At 39.4% G+C, this 12,628-nt stretch overlaps 1 protein-coding gene across 3 annotated transcripts in view; it reads right to left on the minus strand.

Moving 5' to 3' along the window:
- Positions 1–12,628, minus strand: part of DCP2 (decapping mRNA 2) — a 56,584-nt gene that overhangs the window by 12,054 nt on the left and 31,902 nt on the right. For all 3 annotated transcript variants that reach the window (XM_047778414.1, XM_047778412.1, XM_047778413.1), the window contains 3 exons: positions 2,168–2,320; positions 1,940–2,052; positions 1,734–1,841 (listed from right to left, as the gene is read on the minus strand). In XM_047778414.1, the coding sequence (XP_047634370.1) occupies positions 1,734–1,841; positions 1,940–2,004 (173 nt within the window). In that variant the 5' untranslated portion in view covers positions 2,005–2,052; positions 2,168–2,320. The remainder of the gene's footprint in view (positions 1–1,733; positions 1,842–1,939; positions 2,053–2,167; positions 2,321–12,628) is intronic.

The raw sequence follows: 12,628 nt of genomic DNA on the forward strand, positions 1-12,628 counted from the left end.
ATTAAACTACATTCTACAGCAAAAATGAAGGGGCCCAAAACAATGGATAAGCAAATTAAACAAAGACCCAGTTTCAAATTCTTTTTTTTTTTTTTGTCTTTTTGCCATTTCTTGGGCCACTCTCGTGGCATATGGAGATTCCCAGGCTAGGGGTCGAATCAGAGCTATAGCCACCGGCCTACTCCAGAGCCACAGCAACCTGGGATCCGAGCCGCATCTGCAACCTATACTATAGCTCACGGCAACGCCGGATCCTTAACCCGCTGAGCAAGGCCAGGGATCGAACCTGCAACCTCATGGTTCTTAGTCGGATTCGTTAACCACTGCGCCACGACAGGAACTCTAAGTCTCAAATCCTTATTCAAAAGAATCTAACTGCAGAAGCAGTTAGTAGTAAAGACAAATCATATTCTATAGTATCATGCACATGCATAAGACAGCCTAGAGTCATTAATCCCAAGATTCATGTTATAATAGCATTGTTTTTGAATATTTCAGAATCCATTCCCCTTCCCCTTTAAAAATTCTAATTAAACTGCAGACTCTCTACTCTTTCTTTAGGCAAAATTTGGATATTTCCTCCAATACATCATCAGATGTTAGTCTATATGCTAAAAACAGACCCTACCCTCCCTAAGAAACCTGACACTTGGTTAGAGAAGCTGTTTTATTATCTCCTTATTCTACTCTCTAGAACCCAAACCTAGGACTGACTCAAAGATGTGGGCAGTTAATCACACAATACCATGGAAATATTCTCCCAAATGTGAAGTTATACAAATTCTTTTCAAACACTGTCACTGTTTCATAACTTTTTAGTACTGATTTTTTAACTACATTTACGCCTACTTTTTCTGTACTGCTTCACTTATGTCTAGTAGTACATAATTCGATGATTATAATTATAGATTCTGAGAAGCAGAAATTACTTTCAAAATATTTAGTCTAATCTTCTGTCCCCATAAAATCCAACTAAAATGAAATATTCCCTGTGTATTTAAAAAATATTGACTGTGGGTTTACTCCTCTTGTTTACTTTTTGAAGCTCTAGGATAAAAACATCTATATTAAATATAAAAAGCAACTCTCTCTGAACCTAAGAAAGGCAGAGTTCTAGCAAGTTGATTACAAATATACACACATTTAACAAAATTACTTATTCAGCCTACTCTATGATTATGATCTGGATACAATTAAGTTCCAACCAAGAAAATGTTCTTGTGGTTCATGTCCACAACAGTCACTCTTTATACTACAGTCTAGGTGAGGGAGAGAAAAGCAGCCAGCCCAAGTCTCCGCACTGCTATCTTTCTGACAAATGACATATCAGCATCCCTCATCTCCTCTACACAAAAACAGGTATCAATATATCATCCCCCATTCAACCATCTTCAGAAACTCAATTATTTCTAAAGTAAGGATATGAGAACGGAGTATAAACACACACAAAGAGAGAAGATTTGTTTTCTTCTGTTCATATTCTATCCAGCTAAAAACTTTGTACCTTCTTGTGTATACTATTTTAAAATCGTCCTGATGCTCTTTTCCAACTTCAATTAACCTTTGCTATCTCACAAAAACAATCTTTTAAAAATGTTTTCTATTATCTGTGAGATCAATAACAAAATCATACCTCTAAAAAGAAAGCCAATACCTCTCCAAACTTTAGAAGCAAAATGCTACTGCATTAAAAACTATCCAAAAGTCAAAATCCTACGTATATATTTCTTTACCTCAGTTTTTCCACAGTGGGTTTAGCTGGTGTGCTACCAGCTGAGGAAAATCCATTGTCACTATCTGAGGAATCTCCAAATCTTCTAGAAAGCCAGTCCCTTAATGGTCTATGGAAACAGTAAAATTTCACATTTAGAACTTGGCTAGGAACAGAGACTTACTATCATAATTACGAAGTTTTGTATTTCAAGAAATGCAAATATACCTGATAAAAGGAATGGCCATAAAAAATTTGTTAGGTGCCAAACCAAGTTTGGATTTGGGGGTCATATCATTTCTATGACAGGGCAATTTCTCAATGGAGAACCACTCAATGTTCTGAAACACAAGAAAATAATTCATTTATTATTATCAAGGAATTTCTAAAAGCAATTTCCTACATCATTCAACTGGGATACTGTCCTGCAACCTGAAACACTTTTCAATTACATACCCGAATTTCTCTTCTGGTTTTTGGGTTAAATTTTGTATCTTTTGGAATTCCTGGAATGATGTACAAACGAGCAAGCTGGTCATTGATTCGAAGTTCAATGTAATCATCCTTACAGATATAATCTTTAATATCAAAACCAGTTTCTTCAAAGACCTGTAAATAACAAATTTCAAGTTTGGTTATTAGGCCTTCAGTTCATTAAAATTTATTTCAAAGACAAAAATTCAGAAATATCGGGGCAATAAAAGTCATGAAAACTAGGCAAAACGAGTATTTCAGGAGTTACCATTGTGGCTCAGCGGTAACAAATGTGACTGGTATCCAAGAGGACATAGGTTCGATCCCTGGCCTTGCTTAGTGGGTTAAGGATCCGGCATTGCTATGAACTGCGATGTAGGCTGCAGGCATGACCCAGATCCTGTGTGGCTGTGTGGCTGTGGCTGTGGCTGACAGCTGTAGCTCTGTCTGGAAACATCCATAGGCCGCATGTGCAATCCTAAAAAGCAAAAAAATAAAAAAAGAACATTCAGGGAGTAGTCCTAGCTTTGCCGCTACTCAACTGTTCACCATGGAGAAACTTCTGACATAACTGAGCCTAAGTTTCTTCACCTATTCAATGAAGGGAGTTCCGTGATATGGTGATTTACAATAATAAATATTTGGTCACTGTCCTTCTTTCTAACACAGGAGCTCCTAAAACCCTTGGAATGTCTTAAATGAGGAAAGCAATGTAAAGTGTTTTTTGTTATGTTAATTAGGTGGGTTTTGGAGCCCAGTAAGGACAGAGGCTGTTGCCAGGTGAATAAAAGAGCATTGGAACTTTCAGTGCTCCCCACCCCTACCTCCCAGGGAGGAGAGAGAAGGGGATTGAGCTCAATTGCCAAGAGCCAATGATTTACTTAATTGTGCCACCACTGAAGCCCCCATAAAAATGGAAAAGGACACTTTCTGGGTTGGTGAACACACAGATTTGGGAGGAGCGGTGTGCTAGGAGAAAGCAGGAAAGCTCCTCTCCCTTTCCCCACACCCCGTCCTGTGTGTTTCTGTCTTCCATATGGCTACTGCTGAGTCACATCCTTTTGTAGTAAGTTGGTTATCTACTAAGGAAAATGTTTCTCTGACTTTTGTGGATCACTCTAGCAAATTAATCAAACCCAAGGAGGGGAATCAGAAATACAGATTGCAACCTGGAAGTGTGATTGACATCTGAAGAGGGAGATAGTCTTGTGGGATTGAGCTTTTAACCTGTGCAGTCTGATGCTTTCTATCTCTGGATGTCAGAACTGATTTGAACTGTAGGACACCCACCTAAAGTCCAAAAATCACTTGGTGATAAGGAGAAACACCTCCCACAAACACACACTCTTACTTGGTCCAGAGCCCTTAAGATGTTAGAATACATCAGTAGGTCCCACTCTATATACATCAGTAGGTCCCACTCTATAGAAGTCCGGAGAGTCTATATGGATTTTATTCACAACCACCAATATACATGTATACCAAGCTACAGTAATGAAAAATGTCTTAAATAAAACTTTTCAAACATGTGAACTGTGATTAATACTAATATTTATTTATTCATTTATTTATTTAATTTTGCCTTTTTGCCTTTTATAGGGCCACTCCTGCGGCACATGGAGGTTCCCAGGCTAGGGTTCAAAGTGGAGCCATAGCCACCGGCCTACACCACAGCCACAGCAACGCGGGATCTGAACCACATCTACAATCTACACCACAGCTCACGGCAACGCCAGATCCTTGACCCACTGAACAAGGCCAGGGATCGAACCCGCAACCTCATGGTTCCTGGCCGGATTCATTAACCACTGAGCCACGACGGGAACTCTTCCAATACTAATATTTAAACGGACAGATCTCGAGTACATCACATCTGTGCATGTGTGCTCACGTGATGGGGGGGAGTGTAAATGTAAACGAAATGAAAACTAGTGAACTAACTGGATTAATGGTTCCAAAAATGCCTTCATTCAGTAGTGCCTCAGGACTGCAGGAGGAGGAACTGAGAGAACATAAATCTCAGGAATAAAGTTACAACTAAACAAAACCTTTTCCTTCAACCACAGAAGCCATGCTTAATTTGATTAAAGTCCTGGGCTTCTGGGAGGTCCCATTGTGGCTCAGGGAAATGAACCCAACGGAGGTTCGTTCCTCAGTATACAGGAAGATGCAGGTTCAATCCCTGGCCTTGCTCAGTGGGTTAAAGATTCAGCATTGTCGTGAGCCTTGGTGTAGGCTGCAGACGCGGCTCGGGTCTGGCATTACTGTGGCTGTGGTGCAGGCCACCAGCTGCAGTTCAATTCAACCCCGAGCCTGGGAACCTCCATATACCACAGGTGCAGCCCTAAAAAGCAAAAACACATTTAAAAAAAACAAAAATAAAATAAAATCCTGGGCTTCTGCCTAACATTAAATACAAACAAACAGACAAAAAACACTGGCCTCTTCTAGCCTTAAGGTTCTCCTTCACTAACATTTGTATTCTGTGACGAAGTCCTTCTCCACCTCACCACCAAAGCAAATAGGCTATGGATTCTCAGTGGCTAGAAATCACTCTGTGTCTTGTCAAGTGAAGTTACCTTTATTCCTAATTTTAGGAACTAGGTGAATATAATTAACTTGAAAATGCTCTATCGTATATAGAAAAAAAGAGACATTACTTGTACTCCCTACTTCTAGAAATGATAGACCAGGTACAAAAATACATATATGTTATATATAAAAAAAGTTTAGTTCTATACCAAAACTATATTCTTTTTCCAGAATTAATTCTGAATGCTCAGTCAGAGTTTTTGTAGTTTTCCATTTCCCCAAAACTTAACATTTATATACACAAGACAATGCAAATAAACCATCAGTCTTGTGGATTTATTTCACAATGCATATATGCTAGTTAAATGTTTCCACTGGAACTAAAGTCTGGATACTGGTTTTGCTTTTCTTTGAAACTAAGGTCTACCTGACTATACTGCTTGAGACACAGCTTAAAATGGCTTTATTATGAAGCACTCTTGACAGAATCTAAATTTTTTTTTTTTTAATTTGAGCTTTTTCTTGTTTCCTGGGGTGGGCTTGTATTACTATAAACTTTCCTCTTAGAATGGCTTTTGCTGCATCCCATGGGTTTTGGAATGTCGTATCTTTGTTGTCATTTGCTTCTAGGTATTTTTTAATTTCCTCTTTGATTTCTTCAGTGATCCATTGGTTGTTTAGTAGCATGTTGTTGAGTCTCCACGTCTTTGAGTTTTTTTTGCAGATTTTTTTCTTGTTGATTTCCAGTCGTATAGTGTTGTGGTCGGAAAAGATGCTTGATATGATTTCAATTTTCTTAAAGTTACCGAGGTTGGATTTGTAGCCCAGGATGTGATCAATCTTAAAGAATGTTCCATATGCACTTAAGAATGTGTATTCTGTTGCTTTTGGATGGAAGGTCCTGTAAATATCTATTAAGTCCATCTGTTTAATGCACCATTCAGGGCCTGTGTTTCCTTATTGATTTTCTGTCTGGTTGATCTGTCCATTGCCATAAGTGAGGTGTTAAAGTCTCCCACTATTATTGTGTTATTGTTGATTTGTCCTTTTAAGGTTGTTAGCAGTTGCCTTATATATTGTGGTGAACCTATGTTGGATGTGTAGATATTTAAAATTGTTGTATCTTCTTCTTGGATTGATCCTTTGATCATTATGTACTGACCTTCTTTGTCCCTTCAAACATTCTTCATTTTAAAGTCCATTTTGTCTGATATGAGTATTGCTACTCCAGCTTTCTTTTGATCCCCGTTTGCATGAAATATTGTCTTCCATCCTCTCACTTCCAATTTGTACATGTCCCTAGAAGTGAAGTGGGTCTCTTGAAGACAACATATATATGGATCTGGTTTTTGTATCCTTCAGCCAGTCTATGTCTTTTGGTTGGGGCGTTTATTCCGTTAACATTTAAGCTAGTTATTGATATGTATGTTCTTATTGCCATTTTATTAATTGCTTTGGATTTGTTTTTGTTGCTTTTTTCTTTCCTTCTTCTCTTGTTCTTTTCTGCCTAGAGAAGTTCCTTTAGTATTTGTTGTAAGGCTGGTTTAGTGTTGCTGAATTCTCTCAGTTTTTGCTTATCTGGGAAGGTTTTGATTTCTCCTTCAAATCTGAATGAGAGCCTTGGCGGGTAAAGTAATCTTGGTGGGAGGTTTTTTTCCTTTCATCACATGAAGTATATCATGCCACTCCCTTCTGGCCTGCAGAGCTTCAGCTGAAAAATCTGCCAATAACTTTATTGGGGTTCCCTTGTATGTTATTTGTTTCTTTTCCCTAGCTGCTTTCAAGATTTTCTCTATGTCTTTAATTTTGGTCAGTTTGATTAATATGTGTCTCAGTGTATTCCTCCTTGGGGTTATTTTATATGGTACTCGTTGTGCTTCCTGGATTTGAGTGAGTGGTTCCTCTCCCATGTTAGGGACGTTTTCGGCTGTTATCTCTTAGAATATTTTTTCTGTCCCCCTTCTCTCTCTCTTCTCCTTCTGGCACCCCTATAATACGGATGTTGGTGCGTTTAACATTGTCCCAGAGTTGTCTGAGACTCTCTTCATTTGTTTTCAGTCTTTTTTCTCTTTTCTGTTCTGCATCTGTAATTTCCACTAATCTGTCCTCCACCTCGATTATTCATTCTTCTGCCTCCTGTATTCTGCTGCTAGCTGCCTCTAGGACAGATATTACATTTATAAGTGAAACAATTTGGTTATTCTAAAAGTTTACCTATCAGTGACATAAAATTGTTTCTCTTCATCAAAGTTTCTACTAGGAAGTTCAAAAGGGAAGACAGAAACCAGAAGACATTCACAACATACACAAATCCAGAATATATTAGGAGTTCCCATAGGGGCACAGAGGAAACAAATCTGACTAGGAACCATGAGGTTGGGGGTTCGATCCCTAGCCTCACTCAGTGGTTAAGGATCTGGTGATGCCATGAGTTTTACAGGTCACAGACACAGCTTAGATCTGGTGCCACTGTGGCTGTGGTGAAGGCTGGCAGCTGTAGTTCCAGCGATTAGGTTCTTAGCCTGGGAACCTCCATGTGCCAAAGATTCGGCCCTAAAAAGCAAAACAAACAAACAAAAAAAAAAGAAAAAACAAAAAACAAATCCAGAATATATTAAAAAGTTCTATATATCAACAAGACAAGCAAACCAATTTAAAATAATGGATAAAATGTGAGTAGGGCATTTCTGTTGTGGCTCAGAGGTAACAAACCCGACTAGTATCCATGAGGACTTGGGTTCAATCCCCGGCCCAGCTCAGTTTGGGTTAAGGATCTAGTGCTGCCATGAGCTGTGGTGTAGGTTGCAGATGTGGCTTGAATCTGGCACTGCTGTGGCTGTGGTGTAGGCCGGCAGCTATAGCTCCAATTCGACCCCTGAAGCCTGGGAACTTCCATATGCCACAGATGCAGCTCTTAAAAAAAAGACAAAAGGAGTTCCCATCGTGGCGCAGTGGTTAGTGAATCCAACTAGGAACCATGAGGTTGCAGGTTCGGTCCCTGGCCTTGCTCAGTGGGTTAAGGATCTGGTGTTGCTGTGAGCTGTGGTGTGGGTCGAAGACACGGCTTGGATCCTGCATTGCTGTGGCTCTGGCGTAGGCCGGTAGCTACAGCTCCGACTGGACCCCTGGCCTGGGAACCTCCATATGCCGCGGGAGAGGCTCAGGAAAAGGCAAAAAGACAAAAAAAAATAAAAAATAAAAAAGACAAAAAATGTAAGTAGGTACTTGATAAGAAGATATTCAAATGGCCAATAAGAATATGACAATGTGATTAACATCATTAAACTTCATGAACATGTAAATGTGAAGCAGAATGATAGACCATTACATTATCAACAGAACAGCTAAAATTTTTAAAAACTGAGGTGTCATTAATATATAACATTATATTAGCTTCAGGTGTACAACATAATGATTTCTTGTATATACTGAGAAATAACCATAAAACTTCCCAGTTTTACTTAGATGTAATTGACATACATCATTGCATAAGTTTAAGGGCTACACTATAATGGTTTAACAACATACACAGTGAAATGATTACACCAAGTTTTAGCTAGCATTCATCATCATATAGATACAATATAAAGTTTTAAAAGGGGTTCCTGGTAATGAGAACTCTTAGGATCTTCTCTCTCAACAACTTTTATATCTATTATATCACAGTGTTAACTACAGTCATGTTGTATCCCTAGCACTTATTTAGCTTCTAAGTCAGCTTGTGTTTTCAGACTACCTTCCTACATACACATGCCCTCTGGTGACCACAAATCTGATCTCTCCTATGAGTTTTGTTTGTTCCAGAGTCCACATGTGAGACTGTACAAAATCTGTTTTTGTCTTATTTCACTTTGCATAACGCCTTCAATGTCCATCCATAGTGCAAATGGCAGGATTCTTTTTCTAACAGCTGAATGTATGCCTTTCTGTGTGTATGTATACGTGTGTGTGTGTGTGTGTGTGTGTGTACATGTCTTCTTTATCCATTCATCCATTGATAAACACTTAGGTAGTTTCCAGGTCTTGGCTATTATAAATAATAATGCTATCAACATTAACGTGAATGGACCTTTTTGAATTAAGTGTTTTTGTTTTCTTCACATACATGCTCAGGAGTGGAACTGCTGGATCATATGGTATTTCTATTTTTAATTTTTGGGGGATCATCCATATAGTTTTCTTTTTTGTTGTTGTTGTTGTTGTTTGTTTGTTTGTTTTTGTTTTGTCTTTTTGCTATTTCTTGGGCCGCCCCTGGGGCATATGGAGGTTCCCAGGCTAGGGGTCGAATCGGAGCCATAGCCACGGGCCTACGCCAGAGCCACAGCAACGAGGGATCCCAGCCGCGTCTGCAACCTACACCACAGCTCATGGCAACACCGGATCGTTAACCCACTGAGCAAGGGCAGGGACCGAACCCGCAACCTCATGGTTCCTAGTCGGATTCGTTAACCACTGCGCCACGATGGGAACTCCCCATATAGTTTTCTATAGCAGCTGTACCAGTGTACAATCCTACCAACCGTGTACAAGGGACCCCTTTTCTCCACATTCTTCTGTTTTTTTTGAAGGTGGGCATACTAACAGGTATGAGGAATAGTTCATTGTGATTTTGATTTGAATCTGCTTAATTACTTAGTATCTTTTCACATACCAATTATGAGGTAGAGCCATTCCTTTATCTTCTTTGGGAAAAATGTATATCCAGGTCTTTTGCTCATTGTTTAACTGAATTATTTGTTATTGAGTTGCATGGGTTCTTTGTATATTTTGGATTTTTTTTTTTTCTCCTTTTTAGGGCTGTAGCCACGACACATGGAGGTTCCCGGGCTAGGGATCAAATCAGAGCCACAGCTGCTGGCCTACACCACAGTCACAGCAACGCCAGATCCTTAACCCACTGAGCGAGGCCAGGGATTGAATCCACAACCTCATGGTTCCTAGTCGGATTTGTTTCTGCTGTGCCATAACAGAAACTCTGGTACATTGTGGATATTAACCTCTTATTCAATACATGGTATGTAAGCACTTTCTCCCATTCCATAGGCTGTCTCTCCACTTTGTTGACTGTTTCTTTCTCTGTACAGAAGCCTCTGGCTTGATGTGGTCCCACTTGTTTATTTTTACTTTGATACTTGTGCGTTTGATGTTATATTCAAAAAGTCATTACCAAGATCCATGTCAAGGAGCGTTTTTCCTCTTGTCTTATAGGAGGTTTATGGTTTCAGATCTTATATTTAAGTTTTTAATCCACTTCAAGTGAATTTCTGTGCGTGGTTTAAGATAGGGATCTAGTTTTGTTCTTTTACATGCGAATATCCAATTTCTCCAGCACCATTTAAAAAAAAAAAACAAAAAACAAAACAGCTGCACCTGAGACATATGGCAGTTCCTGAGCTGGGGTCAAATCAAGCTGCAGCTTCAGCCTATACCACAGCCACTGCAAGACTAGATCCTGGCCACAGCTGTGACCTATGCTGTAGATTACTGCATTGCTAGATACTTAACCCACTGAGCAAAGCCTCACAGAGACAATGTCAGGTCCTTAACCCACTGGGCCATAACTGGAACTCCTCCAGCACCATTTATTGGAGACTTCCTTTTCCTCATTGAGTTTTCTAGGCTCCCTCTTCAAATATCAGTTGACCATACATGCAAGGTTTTATTTCTGGGATCTCAATTCTGCTCCACTGACCTATTTGTCTTTTTTCTTGTTTGCTTTGTTTTTTGTCTTTTTAGGGCCACACCTGTGGCTTATGGAAGTTCCCCGGCTAGGGGTCGAATTAGCGCTATAGCTGCTGGCCTATGCCACAGCCTAGCAGGATCCAAGCCATGTCTGTGACCTACACCATAAGCTCACAGCAACACCAGATCCTTAACCTACTGAGTGAGACCAGGGATCAAAACTGCATCCTCACGGATATTAGCTGGGTTCACTACTGCTGAGCCACGCTGGAACTCCCTTATTTGTCTGTTTCTATGCCACTACCATACTGTATATGATATAGTTTGAAATCAGGAAGTTTAACATCTCCCACTTTGTTCTGTCTCAGGACTGTTTTGTCTATGTGTGATCTTTTGTGATTCCATGCACATTTTAGAATTTTTTTTTTCCCAAATGCTCTTAAAAAAAAAAAAAAAAGCCATCGACTCTTGATAGGAGAACATTGACCTACAGATTGTTTTTTTGTGGTAATGACATTTTAACAGTATTAATCCTCCCAATCCATGAACAAGAGATAAATATTCTAGGGCCACTCCCGTGGCATATGGAGGTTCCCAGGCTAGGGGTCAAATCAGAGCTGTAACTGCTGGCCTACACCAGAGCCACAGCAATGCAGGATCTGAGCTGCATGTGCAACCTACACCACAGCTCACGGCAACACCGGATCCTTAACCCACTAAGCAAGGCCAGGGATCAAACCCAGAACCTCATGGTTCCTAGTTGGATTTGCTAACCACTGCGCCACAAGGGGAACTCCTAAATATTCTTTAACTGGTAATTTTGTATAGGCCAGGACAACTAGAACTCTCATATGCAGGTGGAAGGAATATAAATTGGTTCAACCACCTGGAAAACCCCTAGTGTAGATATGCAACTTCCCTGTGACTCAGTAGTTCCACTACTAGAGAAATGAAAGTTTATTTTCCTCAAACAATATGTCCAAGAATATTTATAGCAATTTTAATCTTAAAAGCCCAAAATTACATACAATGCAATGCATAAGAGGATAGAGAACTGTGGTATGCTTGTATAGTGGAACATATGAAGAGCAATTAAAAAGGAACAAGTGGGGAGTTCCCGTCGTGGCGCAGTGGTTAACGAATCCGACTAGGAACCATGAGGTTACGGGTTCGGTCCCTGCCCTTGCTCAGTGGGTTAACGACCCGGCGTTGCCGTGAGCTGTGGTGTAGGTTGCAGACACGGCTCGGATCCTGCGTTGCTGTGGCTCTGGCGTAGGCCTGCAGCTACAGCTCCGATTAGACCCCTAGCCTGGGAACCTCCATGTGCCACGGGAGCGGCCCAAGAAATAGCAAGAAAAAAAAAAAAAGACAAAAAAAAAAATAAAATAAAAAAATAAAGATGAATAGAAGTTTGCTAGATAGACAAGAAGAAAAAGTTCAGAGAGCTGGAAATGGCTACAACTGACGAATTATGTGAGACAAAGTGGTACAACACAAGTTCATCAGCATTAAAGCAACCAAACTTCGTAAACATAATAAAGTAACAGACCACCCAACTCTCAAGGAAAAAACGACTGATTCACCTCTACAATTAGGTATTCACTCTCATCCTATACTTACTAGGCAACAGTTTTAATAGCTCACTTACATGTACAAACAAGTATTAAAATGTTAGTACCATACCTTCTATGTATCAAAATCCATTCCTCTATTAGAATACATAGTTAATGTTCCTGGCACATGGAATAGGACTAACTTCTCAAATGATATCAGATAAATATCTTTATGTAAGATTAAAAACTGTGCTACTCAAAGAACACCAGCACAGAAAGGCAATTTAATTCTCTGCCTAAAAGCTATGTCCTATAAATCTACAAGAAGAGGTAGGATAAATCAACCAACAGTTCCTGTGAATAAATTTTACCAAGATTAAATCACATAAATGCATATTAAAGTAAGCTTCATTACAATAAAGTGTTTTGCCAGAAAATAAGCAACAATATGAAATCTTGAAAATAATTCCTTTTTCTCAAAAACAGCTGGTATTTCATCACAACTAATAACAAAAATATACTAAGGTTATCCTAATTTATCCTTTCAACAATATCTATAAAACATTTTTTACATCTGTCCTCAATCTACTTCACTGAATAATAGTGATCAAAACTTACCCAATTAACAAAAGTGAGCCAAAAAGTCTAAGACTGGAAATGGCTAATTGAGATGGCC

This window comes from Phacochoerus africanus, chromosome 4, assembly GCF_016906955.1.
Source record: "Phacochoerus africanus isolate WHEZ1 chromosome 4, ROS_Pafr_v1, whole genome shotgun sequence".
In the NCBI taxonomy this organism is placed as follows: domain Eukaryota; kingdom Metazoa; phylum Chordata; class Mammalia; order Artiodactyla; family Suidae; genus Phacochoerus; species Phacochoerus africanus.